Source organism: Palaemon carinicauda, chromosome 2, assembly GCF_036898095.1.
Source record: "Palaemon carinicauda isolate YSFRI2023 chromosome 2, ASM3689809v2, whole genome shotgun sequence".
NCBI classification, from domain to species: domain Eukaryota; kingdom Metazoa; phylum Arthropoda; class Malacostraca; order Decapoda; family Palaemonidae; genus Palaemon; species Palaemon carinicauda.
Window position 1 is genome coordinate 191,262,193 of NC_090726.1, and position 23,865 is coordinate 191,286,057.

Genomic DNA, 23,865 nt, shown 5'->3' on the forward strand with positions numbered 1-23,865 from the left:
TCCCTAAAATCTGTTGTCTCCCTGATATGCTCTTGAGACTGGGTCAATGAATTAGTCTCGTCTCCCTCAAATGGGAGGTGCAGTCTGGAATGAAATACCTGGTGTATGGTGACCACTATTTTGGTTTGGTGCTCATTCCACCATCCTTTCCCTCATTAAGGGAGGATGGTGAACTAATATTTACAGATCTAGTCTAAAAAGAACGTGCTCAGATTCAGCATGTAACAGTTCAGCCTCTTCACCCCCGATGAAAGGTAAGGGAAGAGAGAGCAGAAGACCAAGTCAATCTACCTTTCATTCCTGACTAAAATCAAACATATTACTATAAAAGATGCCTTCTGTTCTGTGTGGGAGCTTGGCTGACTACACAACTACTTGAGCAGCCCCCAAAGAACAAGTGTCAAAGAAGTTTGATAAGGAGCAACAAAGGTTGTTTGGCATTCCCTAAATCCTGCTTCTATCACTTGGCCAACTTCAAGATTCTTTCAGAGGGTCAAGGTAAGACCAATGCTCCTGACTTTGAGAGTCCTCAGCCAAGCTGGTACCTGACATCATCATCAGTCGGGGTGTATGCACGTTTGATGGTCTTAAAGCTAGAAAGAGACGTGCTTCTCTTGGTGAAGATAGATGAGGAATTCCACAATCTGTGCTAGAGATGCTCCAACTGTAGGACTCCTTCTATGACTTCCAACGGGATAAGGTTCCCTTCTATGACACCAGTTGTAGAAGACTGCCAATTTTCAAAGGGAGACAGCTGCAGAAGACTGTCTCGGGTACCAGACAATTTTCCAAGGTAGATGGCTTTAGAGAACTGTTGTAGGTACCCAGACATCTTCCATGCAGTCCTTCGCAACCATGAAGTGCAACCGACTTGATGGATTGGTGGTACCTCTGGAAGTGCAGCTGACAGAGAAGTGTGTTCCCTGAGGCCAGTTCTCTCTGGATCTTGAGCATAAGAACAGATAGAGATACCACTGGTCTAGCAAATGTCTGGGAGCCACCTTGGGTCATTCGGAGTCCTAGCAAGAAAAACGAAAAAGTCAGGCAGAATGGGGAAAAGGTGTAAGCATCTGGATGATCCCATTGTTGTTGGAAAGTGTCACTGAACATGGCCTATGGGTCTGAATTGGAGTAACAAAACACCAGGAGCTTCTCTTAGCTGTGCCAAACAGGTTGATTTTAGGTGAGCCACCACAACGTAAGAAGCCTCTCCACTATGCAAGCATGTAGACACCACTGATCCTACAACCTGCCCCGGGTAAGCAAGCATCACCCAATATATTTCTCTTGCCTGAATTGTACCTACTGTAGCTGACAGCTCTTAACAGTAAATCTTGCTGTTGAGATATGCTTCTGTTTTACCAACTTACAATGGGAAAGTGGAACCCTTGGTTCCTTGTTTGTTGGTGTAAGCTACTATGACAGTATAGTCGCTCCTCAGCACTACGAAGTGCCTCATCAAACATTATGATGATAGCAGTGCAAGAAACATAGCATCTACACATCAAAGTTCTGGAGCCAGTTCTTCTATGGACCACACTCCTGATGCAACCAGGTGAGCGCCCCACGCTTCCTGTAATGTATCTCTAAACAGTTGCATATCTGGAAGAGGGAGTTGAGGAGGAGTGGGACTCCCCTGGTCAAGGGACACTCTCTTGCACTATATCTATCCTCATGCCCAGATATTACCACCTCTGTTTGGGTAAGAATTCAACTTTTCACAATTTAACATAATCCCTGATTACAGCCTCAGGAGAACAGATGTTCACAATCCTCTAGAAACTTACTCTCCAAGTAGACCAGGATCAACAGATCGTCCAGATACATAAAGAGAAGTATGCCAAGCGAGTCGACCCAAGCCAACACCAGCGCGTGATTGAACACATGAGTAGCAGTGCATAGTCTGAAACGTGTCTTAAATTGCTATACAGCTCCATTGATTTAGAAGTTGAAGTATTTCAACCGAAAGCATTTAGTCCATTTCTCTGATGAAATTCAGATTAGTCTGTTATGTTTTTATCTTGAATTTGGTTTGCTGGACAAATAGGTTAAGGTTAGAGAGGTCGATGACTGATCTCAAACATCCCTTCTACCACTGCCCACCAAGGCATAGCTTTCAGTGATGGAGGATAGGTAATAAACACTAAAATTCTGCAAGATAAGAGAAACAGCAGTCCTGATAAGGTAGTAAGTAACTATCCCAGGTCTTGCCCCCATATTACTGCCAAGTCACCCAATGGCATGACAGGTATCTTCCTATTCCCAGCAGCAAGAGATGGGGAAAGGCCAACTTCAGTGTCTCCTTCATCTCCCTGCTTGAACTGGCCAGGTTGATGGCTTTGAAATGACTGTGCAGGAACATGCCCCTTCCAAGTGGAGAAAGTTGCTGGTAATCCTGATTGGGGTCCTGGATAAGCCAGGTTGGCCTTCTTCCCCCACCCAAAGGCATGGCCAAACCAAAGCTTTTCTTAAGCGGATGACCTGCATCTGGACCAACTTATTTTGAGAGTCGGGACACCAAAGCATATATCTTCTTCAACACCCAGTTAGCCCACTAACTTAATGCCTGGTTAACCAAAAAGGCAGCTGCATTGCCACCAGATAGCACATATCTCCAGTACTTTCATTACAGAACCAGGGGTTGATAACACTATCATCTCACGAAATACATCATAGCACTTGACCGCTGGTCAAACCACGAAACTACTTGGGGGGTGGCCATGTCTGTCAACTAAGAAGCAGAGAAGGACACGCAATCTGTTCCGAGTCTCTCAAAGGGAAGGCTCATCAAAAGGGTAGGCAGAAAATGACGGGTCAACCAGAATAGGTGACTCCTTAGCAGACCTGGCATGTACAACCTCCACTGCTTTGAAAGTGAGAGAGTCTGATCACTCACCCCGTTCAAAGTGACGATTGCAAGGTCTGACCACAGCAGAGGAAGTATTGATCCTTGAGTTGTGTTGAAGAACATATCAATAACTGAGGAAACACTTGCTGCTGGCACCTTGGTTGCTGCACCTAGTTTGTTGCACTCACATAGAACCTCCACAAATGACCACTCCGACTCTTGGTTCTCCGACTCCATAGGTTCTGAGCCAAGGTCCAGAGAATGCTAAACACTTTCATCCCTTGCAAAAGTTAAAAGCTTGGCAGGCTGCTCCGAAGGTCTATCCCTCTCCCACAAATATGAGCATACATGTTCAAGGATAGAACTGATGGATAATGATGAACAAGGCAGAAGAAGCATACCCTTCCCTTTGTTGATTATGGTCGAGTACCAGCGGTGGCCTGTCACACACCAACCCGGGCTTGCTAGCTTCACACAAACATGTAATGACTCCTTCATAAGATGCCATCTTCTAAATCCAGTAAATGGAAGAAAGTGAGCAATACTTTCCCATCAAGGCAAGATTGGTGTGGTAAGGCGTTCAGGCTGACGTGCACCTTCGACCGGCCTTGCTATCAGGGTAGCCATACCCATCCCCTGGACCATGACCCCCTCCAGCACAGTTACCAAGGGCTCATCCATCTCTCCTGGAAGTGAGGTGAGATTGCTACGAGTCTCACGTGATTTCTTGCGATCAGCCTTCCTAGACTACTTCTCTCAAAGCATCAGTATTAAGAGGATATGGGGAAGAGCTAGAAAAGGATGAGGAGCACACCTTTTCCTTCTCCTTACAGGTTCTGCGTGCAAGAGTTGAAATCTGAGTGACCAATGACGACAACATTCCCACGGTGGGAGGAACTAAATGGTTTTCTCGAACACTTAGCACATCAGTACTGGAATTACTAGCACATGGATGATTATAGGAACCTCAGAGTCACAGGTAAATGGGCGGGTGCTGGGGCAAACATTCTTGGGCCTCGCAGCCACTGGGGTCAATAGCATAAGAGCGAGCACTGACAGGGCACCTTTTTAGGTCTAATAAAAACCAGATTCACTAGCACAAGTGCAAGCACTAGAGGCTTCTTTTTCTTAGACCATACTAGCTCAATTGGAACTCACTGGCACTGGGAACACAGAGGGTGAATTAGCTACCAGCTCCTTCAAAAAAGTCAAGAGTGAGTACCTGAAAGGCCTATGGAAGTGAATGCCTTCCTCAGGTCAAACTTGTCGGTAGAAGTCTACTTGGCAACTAGAGTGCTCTCAGCACATATTAGAGTGTGGTGTTCACTGATAAAACTCCATAAGCCACCAAACCCAGAAAAGTTTGAAGATGTAGATCAGAACTTTCCAGGCTCCTGACATGTACTCCCTGGGGAACAACCCAGGAGATTCAGTGACCGATAATCTCAATAGAGAGAGAAAAGAGGTACAGATTTTCTTCGGCATCAGCTTGGACATTACCAAGGAAGATGCCAAAGAGTCCTCGGTATTCTTTTTCTTTTTCAAAGTGAATGCTTGCCACTGAACAGGAAGCCACGATCCAGTTGGCACACGTGAATGATTGGGAATAATTATGCTCCCTACAAAAAGCATAGTGAGTGTGGATCAATCACCAGACAAGCCTCATAATAAAAAACGAAGCCAGCAAGCAGCAGTTCAAAACTTTAGGTAGAGTATATGAAAAAGATTATTAGCCTTGGTTACAGGGCTTACCATTATATCCGTACTATATGAGGTCATTGGCTGTTCCAGCTCTACTGAAGACACTCCCTACTTTAAAGGATGAAAGGTTTGTATACAAGTAAGAACAAATACCTTATGAATTTCTCTGATGCTATAGTTTTTATCAACACAAATTTTCATTATAACATACCAATCTGATTAAAAAGTAAGAGTGGTTCAAATATACAACTGAAAGAATTTAGAATTTCTTCTTGGGGTTAATATTTACCATTCAAGTGAGCCATACCTTTCAAGTTTTACTCTCCTTTTCCTGTGCAAAACTGTATTCACAGGCAAGTCCGTCCATCTGTTGAAAGTGAGATGGGTGGAACTTTTGTGGATAAGGTGACTTGACTACAGCAGCTATAAGGGCCAACAAGGTATAGGACTTTCTCTTTAAGCAAACTCCACTGATTCTGAGAAGGAAATTATAATGAAGGATCCATTAAATTGTCTGGACAAAGAAGCATAAAGGGTAACACTACATATCTATACAGATCACCAATACATTGCCAGGCAAATAGCTAAGAGGAATGCTCTTCAGAGAGTGTTTCATGGAGTTGATCATTAACTTCAAGTAAAGGGATTATTTTGTAAACCTCATTTAAGGAGAAATTTCAATCACCTTCCTGAGGACAGCAGTACAAAAGGCTGCACTATAGTCCTTGCTGTCACTAATACCTTCCAAAATTAGTAAAACAAAATCAAGATATGAAAGAATTAGAAAGAAGAGATTCTTCCCAACTAAAATCATAAATCCTGCCCACATCTGAAGAAAGTCTTAAGTTCCACTTGCTGAGGCTACACTACTCTGAAGTGATGCAAGTTACTTGGGACTTTTTAAAACTATAAAATGAACCTAAAACAACTAAAGCAAAGTATTTTCAAACCCACAACAATGGTGCATCCTAACATCGAACTTCCGAGGTGCTGGGTTGGCAAAGAAAAATGGGGAATTTCTTACTAAATAAAGTATTGAAGAACAGGCTATCATCACAATTAGGAAAAAATTGAATAATTAACAAATATTGTTACTGCCGAGGTTATTATAAAGCAGTTTAAAGCAATTGGCCAGTCCTATTTCCAGGCTCTCATACATAAGGCTTGTTTAAAGAACTATTCTTAAGGTAGAAATTGAAGAAATTTAAGTTAATGAAGTTGGACAATTAGAAGGGAAGAGAGTACAAAGGAAACAATTTAAGAAATAACAGACAAATAAATTATACCCTGGGCAGAATCTAGTAACAAAGTTAGGCAAGGTTATTACTTTAATGGGAAAAAAAAAGAGTAAATTAGAAAGGACAGAGCCAATAACTTGCAAAAATACAAGGCTTGATCGTAAAATTTCACATTTTACAGTAATATAGTACAGAACAACACGATCGGTAATTAATAGTTCAAGCAGACCACTGAACAATCAGATAAAAATATTATAACCTTCCTATATTGTTGGACCAGCTTAACTATGTCTCGGTATTCATTACAATACTACCATTTAAACACTTAAAAAATAAACTTTCAAGATTATGTGCTATCCATTATATTAATGAAAAATTTAGACCCAAATAAAAACCTACTAAAATCTTTTGCCATGACTAAGTAAAACCCTTTGCTCCTCTGGGAAAGAGGTATTGGTGAAACTTGAAATAAACATGGGTAACAACTGATTATTACTATTTAGTTGATCGGCTACGACATTCCGATTTCCTGGAATAAAATCTGGAAAAATGCAGAATTGCCTCACTTTTGTCCATCATGGAAGTTTTTGAATTGGAAGGAAAAGTGTTCTTGACTTGTTCCTCCTTGTTTCTTGATATATGCCAAAATTGTTGTGCTGTCTAAATGCACAGCAATCACCTTTCCTTTTAATTGATCCTCTGAAAGAACTAGTTTGAGGAACACAACCAGTAACTCTAAACAATATCTGTACATCTGTGAGTCTACAATTGACCAAGTTCCTGACAAATGATAACTCAAAAGTAGCACCCTTGCCTGCCAGAGAAGTGTAGCAGAACCTGTAACTTGAGACTCACTCCTTGAAATACATAACAAGAGTGACACCAATCAAGAAGATTCTATCGATTCTTGATAGTCGAAACAGAAACTGCTTCAGAAATTTTGAAGTGCCCCAAAATTGTTTAGAATGAGATGAAATACAAAAAGACCTCATCCGAGGTTCGGCAATAGGGAGGAATTTCTATAGGGAGGCTATGGTCCCTAAAAGGCTTGTGCATATTTTGACCAGAAAATTCTGAATTATCCTCTAGATGAAATAGCCTAAAAAACAACTGGAGAACTTTATTAGAAATAGGAACTTGTTGAGAAAAGAAACATCTAAATTTGGTCTCAAACCTTGTGAAGTCTTCGATACTGCAGACTTATAAGTTCTAGTTCCTTTTGTAGCTTTTTATATCACTCAATTAGATAACCCCAAAGATATTTCTTCCCGTAAAATCTATCTTATCTTGATGGTGAAGCTACGTAAGAAAGGAAAGACTTTAATACAATTTAGAATGGGGGTTGGAAGTTGTAAAGCATTGAGTTGCCCTCACATTATCACCCACAGGACTAGTAGAAGCAAACTCCAAACATGAAGGAAGCAAGACAGTCTATCCCTACTCTTTGGGATCTATAGTCATCACTTGTCATGTTTGTCAACTAGGTGATAAAACCTAGAGTTTTTGACAAAAATTTATATTAGTTTCGGACCTATATTTGCCCCTAAACTGAGCTTGAGGAAAATTAGAAGACCCAGATTCTAGGGAGGAAGGTTGAACTTATGCAACATGAAGGGCTTGGGAAATTGAATCACTTGGCGTTCTGGAATGAAATTGATCAGCCATATTGTGTAAACTACTTTGATCAAACAGAGAGCTTATAATAGGTACCAACATTAATATGTTTTTGAGCCTCTGAAATAGTTTCATCTAACAAAGAACAAAAATCTCCTCTCTCCTTTTATGGAAACAGTTACCATACATCTGTGCTAATTCTAAAAAAAAAAAGAATCAAACACTGCTTAATCTAGAAATATAAGAAGTTAAAAGTTTGTACACCATAGAAGTAAATATTTTGATAAAATTGTATCAATACTGCTACACAGAACTGTATACAGAATAATAAAAGTAGAAATATAATACTGGTGTTGAAAATATTGTATGAATTTAAATTCCTCAATAAACAATTTTCCATTTAGCAGGTTGTTCACATTTCTTCTTTTTCCCACATAATCTGTTGAAGGTAGTTTCCACTGGAAATCCCAAAATCTCTCTCTCCTCTTGAATTCGGAAAGAAAATGTAGATTCATACGATCCAATAAAAATCCTGAAAATAAAAAGGTGAAACAGAGCTTATAACCTTTAACAAGCAATGCATCTTATCTCAAATAGTAAAAGAAAATTTTTTCTTACATGTCAAACAAAGATTCATGTTTAATTGATTTAATCTTCTGTATGTATATTACCTAACAAAGGAGTAGAACACTGTCAGTCATAAGTATATCTACTAAAATAAATTTCATACAAAGCTTAATTCCGTGTAACTGTAGACACAAGAAAGTTCTGATAAAGAATATTTGGATAGAACCAACTAAACAGAAGTATAATGCAAACAAAATTTCATCATTCATTTATAGATCTTGGTAAGCATTTGACAAACCAACTCAAGAGTAGTATCCATAAAAATGTGACCTCAAACCAGTGATAAAATTATTTCTGAAAGAAAAGCAAAAACTATTTTTATTTTTTTCTGAAGCTCCAACTAAATGACACTGCAACATATTCAGTCAGAAGAGTATGGATTAAGGTACTCATAATAGATAAAAGATTTGCGTACGTATATGGAGAAAAATATTTTTTTTTATATACATTTTGTAAGATGTATACAGGAGATATATGTTTATGGAGAAAGATATTTTTCTGGGCTCGACCTGTGTCGCCCAGTGAAATGCTCCTTTACCATCATTTCTAAGGTATATAACTGCTAAATATTACCATAGAAAAAATTGCATAGGAATGCCAGGTATGAACCCAGCTCGCTCACCTAAAAGGTGTAGGTATATTATAACTGGGGCGTGAAAATCCCTAGCAGAGGTCTCGAACCAATTAGATATCTCCTCGTCAAATATCCCCGAAACCAAGAGTCCACTACTGACCGTCGCTACCAACACGTCCATCCACGCCAATGACGACACTCCTCATTTAGCATCTCACTTGATTTGTTGCTGTGATTTTTTCACTTGTGCTTTCGGGATTTTAGCGCCTTTTTCTGTTCATGATGTCGGACTCTCAAGCTTCCTCATCAAAGTTAAGTACCAGATTTATGATTTCTGAGCTTTTGGAGGTAGCATTACCTTTAATTTTAGTGTTATTCATGTTTATTTGTTTCGCTATTGTTTGCGGCCCCGTGACGCGGTGGCCATTTTTGGTTCTTGCTACCTCTTAGCTCGTTCTTAACGCTTTACAATTGGTCTCCCATACTAATTGTTATTCGTTTTGAACTTATTGCGCTATTACCGATGCTTTGGCGATTATTATTACTGTTTTTGTTATTGCTATGGTTACTCCCATGCTTTTATTAGGTTATGGCGGCCTCCTTCTCGGCTAGTTCCGTGAAGACGCTTTATGCTGGTATTTTAGGATTAGTTTACTCTTTTCTCGCGATACTACGGATTCGCTGTTATTTTTAAGAGTTTAGTCCTGTTTTCTCGAGGAGGACTCTCGATCGGCAGATTTTTAACGTATTTTAGTTTACCGTTCGGCATCGTACCTGATTGGTGTCATGTTGGCCCCCCTGTCAAACTCGCTACTTACCCGTGCTGGAGGGCTCCCCTTTGCGTTTTGTTTTTTCCCTGCCTTTTTCTTGCTTTCCTCTCTTTCAGCGTTGTTATAGCTTTATCAGCTTATTTTGCATGCCTTAACCTAGTTATATTTCATTTTATTCCGTTATGTGATCATTCGTTCTGTTGGTATCTCGCGATTCCGGTCGGACAGGTTGGTACTCCTGTCCTCACTCGGTTTCACGTGATCACCTCGTGCTCCACCTGCTGCTTCTCTCTGGCTCCTCCCACTACCTGCCCATGAGTATGCCACCCCATACTCCCCATCCCCTCTGGGGATACCTGCCGTCTCTACGAGACTTGGGAGTCAGCTGTTCGGGTTCTCGGCCGAGTCCTCTCGTCCTTACACCCAACCCCCCCCTCCCCCTACCATCCCTCCCCGGGATACCGCCTGACCCTTTGCCTTACCAGAGCCGAGAACAGCCGTTACCTATAGTGTAGTTGCTCACTTCATTACCTCGCCGCAGCCGGATTCCCCGCGCTCCTCGATTGGCCATCTGGAGATCGGGGAGTTTTGGTTGTTTCTTTTTTGTTTTGAGCTTTCTCCGCCTGTACTCCTATGCCGGGGTAATATTGCACGAGTTTTATTGAGTGTTTATTGAGAGTGTTTTTTAGACTATTGTTATTAAGGTTCTTGCGGTTGGCGGGGAGTCATCGACCCCCTCCCCCCCTCCCTACCCCGGTAGGTCGAGGTGTCCTACTACCTTCCTCAGTTGTCTCCCCGGAGCCAACGGGAAGCATGTTGTGTTAACCTTACATCTTTACTTTTACACACTCCGATGCCAAAGGGATGATATCTCCCTTACCTTTATTTATCTAGAATGATCTCGATAACACGGAATCGTTTTAACATTATAAGTTAATTTATTATGCTTGTTCCCCCCGGTCCTACCGGGGGAACCTCTTTATAGTATCCTATTGAAAAAGGTTTCTTTATCGTTTTACTTTTAAGATCCGGCACACCCGGGATCCCCTTAGGATACTAGTTTGCTTGTGATACTTATGTATCCTTATTATTACAGGTTGTCCGCTGTCTGATGACAGCCTGTGCTGCCGTTCTGCAACAAGCATGCGGCCATGATGTGTGCAGATCCCATGCCCACTGTGCGGTCCATGTCGGTGATTTGTTCATTTGGCACCCCGACAACTGTGTGGTCTGCTACGAACTTGTCTCTACGCTCACTTCGGACTCAGTAAGTGTTCCTACCGTTATTAAACATTTTAATTTTTACTCAGGTTTAATCTCTGGATTTGCCTTGTTATCCTGGTGTATTCTGATTGAATTTACTCCTTTCTCTTCGTTAGACGACGCATATGTTCGGTCTATTCACCCCTTCTCGGAGTTCTCCACCTCCCCTTTATTAGTAACGGTACATTCTCTTTCAGAGTTCACAGTCTTCTAAGACTTCGGCCTTGGCGACTCTTAAGGTCTTGAGTCGGTGGGTTCGCCCGCAATGTCAAGGCTAGGAACCCCTACGTCCTCTCCGAAGAAATGTGCACCCTTATCTACCCTAACGCTAAACATTCAGCTGCGGTTCCCAAGGAGGTGGCGGACCCTATCATTGCTGGGATCAATGAACAACTCCTCTCCGAGAACCACGGTGCTCCGGGAGAATCGATTACTAGCGACGTCGCGGCTATGAATCTGGACATCGAGCCTATGGCTTTGGACGAGCCAGACCCAGGTAGGTCTCGGTCTAAGATTCCTGTCCTTAGCCCGGCTTTCTCTACTTCTTCTGCTTCTTCTTTTCAGGGGTTTTCAGGACGACATCTGGCTGATGTCAGCAATCCTTCTGTGTTGCCTAAGGTTAAACCTTCCCGTAAACCTCTAACGAAGACCCACAGGTCTTCCAAATCGACAAAACCTTCCAAACCCTCTAGGACTTCGTCTTCTAGAGTTTCGTCTTCTAAAGTCCCCGTGGACTCAGTCGCACATGCTCCTCCCGCCCCGGAGTCGAGAGTGATACCCGGCTCGCATCCTACGCAGCCGGCAGTGACCGCCCCGGCGCCTTCCTTCGACGCTACAGTTTTCTCCAACACCTTGGAACGAATTGGTTCCCTGGTTAACACCCTCGTCACGAAGGTGCAAAACCAAGAGTCTCTCGTCGAGAATTTCATGCGCTCCGGCCTGCCCCAACAACAGCAGTACGCTATCCCGGATGCCTCGAAACTCCCGGAATTTGTCAAGAACAATCCGTGGAAGTTGGCCATTTGTGCTCCCTTTAAAGATGGGATGTTGACCATCGAGGGTTTTGGCACCCGGCCGGTGGAAGACTTTGAGTTCTACCTGCCGGGTCTGCAGTTTCCTTTCCCTGGTTTCGTCCGCCTCACCGAGGAGGCGCTTGTTCGGCTAGACAAAGTTCCTAAGGAGACCGTGATCTACCCTAAGGAACAGGCTCAATCCACTTGGGTTCGGACCCTGAATGAGCTGGAGTGTGTGAATACGATGCTCACTCCCTTTAAGAGCTCATATACAATGTTTGTGGCAGACGAGCGACCCCCTACTCCGTGTGTCACTAAAATTTTGGACCTTGCTCAGCAAGCCGTAAATGAAGACAAGTCATTACCGCAGTTGCGGGAGACGGACTTGACTTCCCTTGTTTTCCCGGGGGATCATGATTGCTGGTCTAACGCCCCGGTGACATTTACCGTAGGTAAGCTAAGCCCTGATTGTGCCTCCACTCAGTTTAGTGAGAGGCTTCCCAGGCTCCCGGATACCTTGATTCGCCTTGAGTTTGAGGCACGTATGCGCCTGACTCGTTCTATCAACTCTGCGATGATGGCGGAATTGACTTCTTTCCTGTATGAAGAAGAACCCCTCTTCAAAGTATTGACCAAGTCGTTACTCCACACTTTGTTGTCGGATGCTTACGACTTCCTGACAGCCAGACGCCGCTGCCGCAAGCACGTCTTAGCTGAAGCCACCATCAGACATGAGCCTAACAAACTCATTAAAGCCCCAGTTTGGGGGACGGACTTATTTCCCGAAGATCTGGTTAATAGCGTCCTCAGTGAAGCGGCTAGGGTCAACCAGAGCCTTAAGGTTCGATGGGGTTTAGTCTCTAAGCGTAAGTTCGAACCTGCCACTAACCAATCTCGCGGCAGGAAGAGACTAAGGCCATTCCACTCCTTTCAAAACCGGCAGCCCCAGCAGGTGGTTCAAACGGTCCCGCTGGCTCAAGGGAATCTCCTTTCCACTTCAAAGGGCCAACCCCAACAACAGTATGTGTTGGTCCCTCAAGCCCAGATAGCCTCCACTACCTATGCTTGCCCGGTCTTCAACCCCACCTTTGAGACTCAGGGTGCCTATCAAGGTTACCAGCGTACCAGAGGCTCTGGCGCGGGAGGTACCTTTCGTAACAGAGGTAGTGGAAGAATCGCCCCCCGAGGCCGAGGAGGTAAATCCTCCACGAATTATTGAAAGATCTCAGGTAGGGGGAAGACTCTACATCTTCCGAAAGAATTGGACTTTCAGCAGTTGGGCATTCAGTATAATTTCCAAAGGTCTGGGGTGGAGTTGGATAGAAGGGCCCCCCCCCCTCCACCAAGCAGTTTTTACCAACATCCAACAGAAGAGTTAGCCTTGTATGCAAGCGATCTGCTACAAAAGAATGCAATCAGAAAGGCACGTCACTTGAAATTTCAAGGTCGCTTGTTCAGCGTACCAAAGAAAGACTCAGACAAAAGAAGAGTAATCCTAGACCTGTCCTATCTGAACTCTTACATTCAATGCGACAAGTTTCACATGCTAACCGTCTCTCAGGTGCGGACCTTACTTCCCCGTGGGGCCGTCACCACCTCTATCGATCTTACAGATGCCTACTATCACGTTCCGATACCAAGGCACTTTTGTCCTTACCTAGGCTTCAAACTAGGCAAACAAGCATACACCTTCAAAGTAATGCCGTTCGGACTCAATATAGCACCCAGAATATTCACCAAACTGGCAGAGACGGTACTCCAAGAATTGAGAACCCAAGGAATTCAGGTAGTAGCTTACCTAGACGACTGGCTCGTTTGGTCGAACAGCGTCGAGAACTGCCTGACGGCAACGAACAAGGTCATATCATTCCTTCAACACTTGGGGTTCCAGATCAATTTCGGGAAATCTCGCCTAGTCCCGAAGTCGAAATTCCAATGGCTAGGATTACAATGGGACCTAAATTCCCACACCTTATGCCTCCCATCAGCCAAAAGAAAAGAAATAGCAAAGAACACGAAACGCTTCCTCAAGGACAAATTGACGTCCAGGAGAAATCAAGAGAGGATTCTGGGTGCCCTCCAGTTTGCCTCAGTAACAGACATATTACTGAAGGCCAGGTTGAAAGATATAAACCGGATTTGGCGTTCCAGGGTGAACAAGAGGTATCGAGACAAAAGAGCTCGTCTCCCTTCAATCCTAAAGAAAAGGCTCCGACCATGGACATTGGTCAGAAATCTGGCAAAATCCGTCCCTTTGCAATATCCACCTCCAAAGCTGGTCATTCACACAGACGCCTCCTTAACAGGCTGGGGGGGATACTCCCAGTTCAAGAAAACCCAAGGCCTTTGGTCGCCAATGTTCCGCCAACTTCACATAAACGTCTTAGAAGCCATGGCAGTGTTCCTAACTCTGAATCGCTTGGCCCCAGCCCGAAACCAACACATCAGATTGGTTCTAGACAGCGAAGTCATAGTTCGCTGCATAAACAGGGGAGGCTCCAAATCGGGGCACATAAACCATGTGTTGATAGCCATTTTCTCCATGGCGACATCGAACAAGTGGCATCTGTCAGCAGTCCATCTGGCGGGAGTACGCAATGTGGTGGCGGACGCTCTGTCCAGGACAACCCCACTAGAGTCGGAATGGTCCCTGGACCTCAAGTCATTCAAGTGGATCTTATCCCAGGTTCCGGGCCTCCAGGTGGACCTGTTTGCGACAGAGTCCAACCACAAACTAGAGTGCTACGTAGCCCCCAACCTGGACCCCCTAGCCTATGCCACAGATGCAATGTCACTGGATTGGAACACTTGGGAGAGGATTTATCTATTTCCACCAATCAACCTGTTGATTTAAGTGTTGGACAAGCTCAGAACTTTCAAAGGGCAAGTGGCTCTAGTAGCCCCCAACTGGCCAAAGAGCAACTGGTTCCCCCTTCTGGTGGAACTGGGTCTCCACCCTCGACAAATCCCCAATCCAATACTAACACAGACAGTACAAACTTGCACTGTGTTCGCTTCCTCAAACACTCAGAGTGCCCTAAGTTTATGGACTTTATGAAATTTGCAGCCCAACGAGGTGCAGATATTGATCCTCAAAATACTTTGTTTTTGGAATCGAATAAAAGAGAATCCACCCTTCGACAATATGACTCGGCTGTTAAGAAACTCGCCAAGTTTTAAAGGGACTCAAAGGTTGAGATGATGACTATGAACCTAACAGTAACCTTTTTTAGAACTATTTGAATCTGGCCTAGCAGCTAGCACTATTACTACTATTAAATCGGCCTTGAAAAAGATTTTTCAAATTGGTTTCAATATTGACCTTACGGATTCATACCCCTCTTCCATCCCAAAAGCTTGTGCCAGATTGAAACCATCAACTCGTCCTAGCGCAGTTTCCTGGTTTCTAAATGACGTTCTTAGGTTGGCTTCTGACACTCTTAATGAATCATGTGCTTATATTCCATTATTACGGGAAACCCTATTCCTAATGAGCCTAGCCCCTGGCGCCAGAATTTCGGAACTTTCAGCCATGTCTAGAGATCCAGGTCATATTGAATTTCTCTCGTCAGGAGAGGTTCTTCTCTCCCCTGACAAAACATTCTTAGCAAAGAATGAGGACCCCCAGAATAGATGGTCCCCCTGGAAGATTGTTCCCCTTCCACAGGATCCATCCTCATGTCCAGTTATGACTTTGAAAGACTACTTAAATAGAACTTCCACTAAGTCCTCTGGGCCCTTGTTTATTAGAGAGAACGGAGGAACCATCACCCTTAAAGGAATCAGACAACGGATTCTGTACTTCATTAAACAGGCTAACCCAGAATCATTCCCACATGTCCATGATATTCGAGCTGTAGCTACTTCTATTAATTATTTCCATCATATGAAATTTGATGACCTCACGAAATATACAGGCTGGAAGTCCCCAACAGTTTTCAAACGCCACTATTTAAAACCTTTGGAAGCCCTAAAATTTGCAACAGTGGCAGGAATGTGGTTCCTTCTGAACATCATGAGTCTTAATCACAGGGTCTTGCTTTATCCTTTTTCCTCCCCCTACCTGCCTCACTTATTGTCCCTACAGTAGTTTGGTTTATTTTTATGGATTGCACCCTTCAGTTGCATCCTTATGTACAGTCCTTAATATTCAAAAAAAAAATTTCCATGCCTCGCTTTATATTTATTCGAGATTGTTAATAATTCTTTATCCTTACAGAAATCTCATTGTTTTGAACTTTGTCCTGGTGTCCCCTTAGCTGGGACCTCATTTTGGTGACTTGTGTTTTCCTCCTTTATAATCAAGGATTTTACATTCAGTTTTGCATTCTATGTTTTTATACTTACCTTACCTTAATATAGTTACGTAAGGAGAATTTTAATTTATCTCGAATACCTTGTAATTTACATTTACCTTGTATTAAATCATGTTTTTGGTATGTTAGACTTTAATTTTTCTTTCCTACTTAAATTTTGGTTCCAAGTTTGGGACCATTTCTCTGGTACTATTTCACTGGGCGGCACAGGTCGAGCCCAGAAAAGGGATTTTGACGAAGGAAAAATCTATTTCTGGACGAGAGACCTGTGCCGCCCAGTGAACCCACCCTCTGCTCTCCCTCCCTGATGGACCCAAACTTGGGTGCTATGAGGAGTGACGTCAATGGCGTGGGTGGACGTGTTGGTAGCGACGGTCAGTAGTGGACTCTTGGTTTCGGGGATATTTGATGAGGAGATATCTAATTGGTTCGAGACCTCTGCTAGTGATTTTCACGCCCCAGTTATAATATACCGACACCTTTTAGGTGAGCGAGCTGGGTTCATACCTGGCATTCCTATGCAATTTTTTCTCTGGTAATATTTAGCAGTTATATACCTTAGAAATGATGCTAAAGGAGCATTTCACTGGGCGGCACAGGTCTCTCGCCCAGAAATAGATTTTTCCTTCGTCAAAATCCCTTTTTCATACATTTTGTGAGATATTTGTATATGTATACGAAGAAAAATATTTTTTTCATACTCTTTGTAAGATGTACACAGATAACATGGATTATCCTGACAGGTCAAGGTTCAAAAATAAGTTACAATCACGTGATCAAAATGGAAATACTGTACAGCACAAATTTAATAAACCACCATCTCACACTGATACTCAAAATTTATATCTAAAATACAAATACAAATATCAAAGATTCTTACCTTGCATAGGAGCAGATGATCTGGTCTACAATTGCCACTCCACCATCTCCCCACTGATTGAAGAACTCTTGACTTGGAGAATAGTAGTGAACTTCGTATTCCTTCAACTTGAGTTTGAGTTCTTCAATTTCTGATGGAAGAATACATCTTTACTACCCAAAAGTTCAGAATGCTGTATTTCTATTAAATTTTCATTACTTTGTCATTAAATACATACATACACACATACATATACACATCCACAACAACAAATTATTATGATTATCACTAGCCAAGCTACAACCCTAATTGGAAAAGCAAAATGCTACAAGCCGAAGGACTCCAACAGAGAAAAATAGCACAGTGAGGACAGTAAATAAGGAAATAAATATATGATATAAAAATAATGAACAATTAAAATAAAATATTTTAAAAACAGTAACAACATTAAAACAGATATTTCATATATAAACTATACAAAGACTTATGTCAGCCTGCACAACATAAAAACATTTGCTGCAAGTTTAAACTTTTGAAGTTCCACCGATTCAACTAACCGATTAGGAAGATCATTCCACAACTTGGTCACAGCTGGAATAAACCTTCTAGAATAATGTGTAGCATTGAGCCTCATGATGGAGAAGGCCTGACTATTAGAATTTACTGCATACCTAATACTACGCACAGGATGGAACTGTCCAGGAAGATCTGAATGTAAAGGATGATAAGAATTATGAAAAATCTTATCCAACATGCATAACAAACTAATTGAATGACAGTGCCAGAGATTAATATTCAGATTAGAAACAGGATTTTTAATAGACTGTAAGTTCTTGTCCAACAAAAGATGAGAATCAGCAGCTGGAGACCAGACAGGAGAACAATATTAAAAGAAGGTAGAATGAAAGAATTAAAACACTTCTTCAGAATAGATTGATCACCGAAAATCTTAAAAGACTTTCTCAATAAGCCAATTTTTTGTGCAATTGAAGAAGACGCAGACCTAAGGTGTTTCTCAAAAGTAAATTTGCTGTTGAGAATCACACCTAAAATCTTAGTCAAAAAGATTAAAGAAACATTATCAATGCTGAGACCCGGATGTTGAGGAGCCACTGCCCTTGACCTACATACAATCATACTTTGAGTTTTGTTAGGATACAGCTTCATGCCCCACTATTTGCACCATACACTAGTTCACTGCAAGACAAACGCCTCAGACATGTCCTTAGTCATGTCTGGGGTTTGGCCATTTATGTTATTGATTAGAATCACAAAAATCTTCTAGTCCAATCATACAGTACTCCAGTCTACTGTGAATACTTTATTTGACAGTAGTGTCTCGGATCCCTTACTGTATGTATTTATGTTTACATAAAAAGCTAAGTAACAGTCGAGGACATTGTGGAAAAAAAGGGTTTTACAAACTCATTATTTTCCAATACCCTAATTTTGTACATCAAGCTCAGTAGCAAAAGAAAAATTCCCACCTGTCTGGCAGTATATCAAGGTTCCAAAGCATCTCCAAAAGTAATTAATAATAACTTCGGTGTTTGTTTGGGTTTGTATTGAAATGTTGAAAAAAATGTTATTTTGATAATAAAATAAATTTTTGAATATACTTACCCGGTGATTATAATAGCTGCAACTCTGTTGCCCGACAGACAACTCTAAGGTAAAAACTCGCCAGCGATCGCTACACAGGTTGCGGGTGTGCCCAACAGCGCCATCTGTCGTCCAGATACCCAGTACTCAATGTAAACAAAGACTCAATTTTCTCCTCGTTCCACTGCGTCTCTATTGGGGAGGAAGGGAGGGTCCTTTAATTTATAATCACCGGGTAAGTATATTAAAAAATTTATTTTATTATCAAAATAACATTTTTCAATATTTAATTTAGCCGGTGATTATAATAGCTGATTCACACCCAGGGGGGTGGGTAGAGACCAGCAATATATGTTTACATTATTATGAACTAAGAGTTTTTATTTCATTTTAGAAGTTATCAAAATAACAAAAACAAAATAAATAGGTACCTGGTAAGGAAGTCGACTTGAACAATTACTCTGCCTTTTAAGTACGTCTTCCTTACGGAGCCTCGCGATCCTCTTAGGATGCTGAGCGACCCCTAGGATCTGAAGTATCAAGGGTTGCTACCCATACAACAGGACCTCATCAAAACCCCTAATCTAGGCGCTCTCAAGAAATGACTTTGACCACCCGCCAAATCAACCAGGATGCGAAAGGCTTCTTAGCCTTCCGGACAACCCAAAAGAACAACAATAAAAACATTTCAAGAGAAAGATTAAAAGGGTATGGAATTAGGGAATTGTAGTGGTTGAGCCCTCACCCACTACTGCACTCGCTGCTACGAATGGTCCCAGTGTGTAGCAGTTCTCGTAAAGAGACTGGACATCCTTTAGATAAAAAGACGCAAACACTGACTTGCTTCTCCAATAGGTTGCGTCCATTATACTTCGCAGAGATCTATTTTGCTTAAAGGCCACGGAAGTTGCGACAGCTCTAACTTCGTGTGTCCTTACCTTCAGCAATGCTTGGTCTTCCTCACTCAGATGGGAATGAGCTTCTCGTATTAACAGTCTGATAAAATAGGATAAAGCATTCTTTGACATAGGCAAAGATGGTTTCTTAACTGAACACCATAAAGCTTCAGATAGGCCTCGTAAAGGTTTAGTTCGTTTTAAATAGAACCTAAGAGCTCTCACAGGGCATAAGACTCTTTCTAGTTCATTGCCTACCATATTCGATAAGCTGGGAATATCGAACGATTTCGGCCAAGGTCGAGAAGGTAGCTCATTTTTGGCTAGAAAACCAAGTTGTAGTGAACATGTAGCTTTTTCTGACGAAAATCCGATGTTCTTGCTGAAGGCATGAATCTCACTGACTCTTTTAGCTGTGGCTAAGCATACCAGGAAAAGTGTCTTTAAGGTGAGATCTTTCAGGGAGGCTGATTGTAGCAGCTCAAACCTGTCTGACATGAGGAATCTTAGTACCACGTCTAAATTCCAACCAGGTGTAACCAAACGACGCTCCTTCGTGGTCTCAAAAGACTTAAGGAGGTCCTGTAGATCTTTATTGTTGGAAAGATCCAAGCCTCTATGCCGGAAGACCGATGCCAACATGCTTCTGTAGCCCTTGATAGTGGGAGCTGAAAGAGATCGTTCTTTTCTCAGGTATAAGAGAAAGTCAGCTATTTGAGCTACAGAGGTACTGGTCGAGGATACGGATACTGACTTGCACCAGTTTCGGAAGATTTCCCACTTCGATTGGTAGACTCTAAGGGTGGATGTTCTCCTTGCTCTAGCAATCGCACTGGCTGCCTCCTTCAAAAAGCCTCTAGCTCTCGAGAGTCTTTCGATAGTCTGAAGGCAGTCAGACGAAGAGCGTGGAGGCTTTGGTGTACCTTCTTTACGTGTGGCTGACGTAGAAGGTCCACCCTTAGAGGAAGACTTCTGGGAACGTCTACTAGCCATCGAAGTACCTCGGTGAACCATTCTCTCGCGGGCCAGAGGGGAGCAACTAGCGTCAACCTTGTCCCTTCGTGAGAGGCGAACTTCTGCAGTACCTTGTTGACAATCTTGAACGGTGGGAATGCGTATAGATCTAGATGCGACCAATCTAGGAGAAAGGCATCTATATGAACTGCTGCTGGGTCCGGGATTGGTGAGCAATATATTTGGAGCCTCTTGGTCATCGAGGTTGCAAAGAGATCTATGGTCGGTTGGCCCCAAGTGGCCCAAAGTCTCTTGCATACATCCTTGTGGAGGGTCCATTCTGTTGGAATTACTTGTCCCTTCCGACTGAGACAATCTGCCATGACATTCAAGTTGCCTTGGATGAACCTCGTAACTAGTGATATGTTTTGACCTTTTGACCAGATGAGCAGGTCCCTTGCGATCTCGTACAACGTCAGTGAGTGGGTCCCTCCTTGCTTGGAGATGTACGCCAAGGCAGTGGTGTTGTCCGAGTTCACTTCTACCACCTTGCCTTGAAGGAGAGACCTGAAGCTTTTCAAGGCCAGATGTACTGCCAGTAGCTCCTTGCAGTTGATATGCATTATCCTTTGACTCGAGTTCCATAATCCCGAACATTCCCGACCGTCTAATGTCGCGCCCCAGCCTACGTCCGATGCGTCCGAGAAGAGAACGTGGTTGGGAGTCTGAACAGCCAGGGGCAGACCCTCTCTGAGGCTGATACTGTCCTTCCACCAAGTCAGGCAAGACTTCATCTTCTCGGAAATGGGGATCGAGACCGCTTCTAGCGTCTTGTCCTTTTTCCAGTGAAATGCTAGGTGATATTGAAGAGGACGGAGGTGTAGTCTTCCTAATGACACAAACTGTTCCAGGGATGATAGCGTCCCTATCAGACTCATCCACTTCCTGACTGAACATCGTTCCTTCTTCAGCATGTTCTGGATGCATAACTGGGCTTGGCTTGTTCTGGGGGCCGACGGAAAAGCCCGAAAAGCTAGACTGTGAATCTCCATCCCTAAATACACAATAGTTTGGGATGGGACCACTTGTGACTTTTCCATATTGACAAGGAGACCCAATTCCTTGGTCAGATCTAGAGTCCACTTTAGATCCTTCAGACAGCGACGACTGGAAGAAGCTCTGAGAAGCCAGTCGTCCAAATAGAGGGAGGCTCGGATGTCCGCTAAATGAAGGAATTTGGCTACATTCCTCATCAGCCTCGTAAACACAAGAGGAGCTGTGCTTAGGCCAAAGCACAGGGCTTGAAACTGGTAGACAACCTTTTCGAAAACGAATCTCAGAAAAGGTTGGGAGACCGGGTGGATGGGGACGTGGAAGCAGGCGTCCCTTAGGTCTAAAGAGACCATCCAGTCTTCCCTTCTGACCGCTGCTAGAACCGACTTTGTGGTCTCCATGGAGAACGTCTGCTTTGTGACAAAGACATTCAGAGCACTGACGTCTAGCACCGGCCTCCACCCTCCTGTCTTCTTTGACACCAAGAAGAGTCGGTTGTAGAATCCCGGGGTTTGATGGTCCGAGACTTTGACCACCGCTCCCTTCTCTAGTAAAAGAGACACTTCCTGTTTCAAGGCTCGTCTCTTGTCTTCCTCTCTGTACCTGGGAGAGAGATCGATGGGAGACGTTGCTAGAGGGGGTTTCCGTACAAACGGGATCTTGTACCCCTCTCTGAGCAACTTCACAGATTGTGCATCTGCGCCTCTCTTTTCCCAGGTCTGCCAGAAGTTCTTGAGTCTGGCTCCCACTGCTGTCTGAAGAAGCTGGCAGTCAGACTCTGCCCTTAAAGGACTTGGTTCCTTTCTTCTTTCCTCGTTTCCCTTCGGCACGTGCACCTCCTCTGCTGGAGGCTCTGCCACGAAAGGGCGGAATAAAACGGGACGCTGGAGTGTCCATCCTTGGTCTAACTGACAAGGTAGGCAAAGGGGTGGCTTTGCGAGCGGAGGACGCAACAAGATCGTGAGTGTCCTTCTGTATCAAAGAAGCGGCAATTTCCTTAATCAGGTCTTCTGGAAAAAGGCACTTGGAAAGAGGAGCAAACGGAAGTTCGGATCTCTGGCATGGTGTAACTCCAGCTGAAAGGAATGAGCATAGGTTTTCACGCTTCTTAAGGACTCCGGACACAAATGATGCAGCAAGCTCATGATTAGACCCATCACGTACGGCCTTGTCCATGCAGGACATAATGAGCAAGGAAGTCTCCTTCTCTGTCGGAGAGATCTTTCTGCTTAGAGCTCCTAGACACCAGTCTAAGAAGTTAAAAACTTCGAAGGCTCTAAAGATACCTTTCAAAAGGTGGTCCAGGTCCGAAGATGACCAACATATCTTTGAGCGTCTCATGGCAAGGCGGCGGGGAGAGTCTACAAGACTTGAGAAGTCGCCCTGGGCAGAGGCAGGAACTCCCAAGCCGAGAACTTCTCCCGTGGCATACCAGACGCTCGATCTAGAAGAGAGTCTAGCAGGGGGAAACGTAAAAGCTGTCTTCCCTAAACTCTTCTTGGACTGCAGCCATTCTCCTATCACCCGCAAAGCTCTCTTGGACGAGCGTGCGAGGACGAGTCTAGTAAAGGCAGGAGTGGTTGACGGCATGCCTAACACAAACTCTGACGGAGGAGAACGCGGAGCCACAGAAACAAACTGGTCCGGAAACATCTCTTTGAAAAGGGCCAAAACTTTCCTAAAGTCCAAAGAGGGTTGCGTAGACTTAGGCTCGTCCAGTTCTGAATGCGGTTCATCTACGTGTGCAGCAACATCATCATCAGAAAGTCCCTCATCCGATAACTGATGAGGGAACGGCAACGGAGTGGGTAACGGCTGGTTAGCTGAGTCCGGTCGCACGGGTGCATGCGTGACTGAGCCGGACGCAACGTCATGGAACTGTTGCCCAGTCTGTGAGCTGGCAACAACCATAGCAGCGCGGGGACGCACAGCGTCTACTCCAGACTGTCTGGACTGATGTGGGTGAGCAGTGGCAACCACACTGGGTTGCGGAGGTTGACGCACCGCGTCAAAACAAAACAACTCTGACGGTTGTTGAACCTCACGAACGTCAACGGAGACCTCCGTGCGTCGCTGAACGTCAACATGCGGCTGGCAGATCACACTGGAACGCATGGGTGGCGGAACTCTCTCAACTGGTGTGCGTGAGAAGGTTACCTCAGCGTCCACAGGACGCACAACCAATCGTGTGGGCGGTTGTAGGCAAGGAGCTGCACTAGCTGGTGCGGCAGCAACCTTCTCCGCACGAAAGTCCTGCATAAGAGACGTTAGTTTAGACTGCACGTCTTGCAATAGAGACCACTTAGGGTCTACAGGAGCAGGTGCGGCGACAGACGGTGTAACTGTCTGAAGCGGTACCGCTTTGCCTCTCTTAGGCGGTGAGCAGTCATCGGATGACGGCAGCGAGTCCGAACTGACCCAGTGGCTACAACTGGGCCGTTGGACTTGTGCGGAAGGGACCGACTTGCGCTTTAACGGTCGTGAGACCCTGGTCCAGGGTTTCTTGCGAGAAACACCTTCCGAAGACGAGGTATAAA

At 43.8% G+C, this 23,865-nt stretch overlaps 1 protein-coding gene across 1 annotated transcript in view; it reads right to left on the reverse strand.

Annotated features, from left to right (window-relative positions):
• Nucleotides 1-2,471: 2,471 nt before the first annotated feature.
• LOC137628838 (GDP-fucose protein O-fucosyltransferase 2-like) overlaps nt 2,472-23,865 on the reverse strand; it is a 103,778-nt gene continuing 82,384 nt past the window's right edge. The window contains exons 8-9 of the mRNA XM_068360083.1: nt 16,845-16,974; nt 2,472-7,933 (exon numbers count right to left, since the gene is read on the reverse strand). Coding sequence (XP_068216184.1) covers nt 7,783-7,933; nt 16,845-16,974 — 281 coding nt within the window. The 3' untranslated portion in view covers nt 2,472-7,782. The remainder of the gene's footprint in view (nt 7,934-16,844; nt 16,975-23,865) is intronic.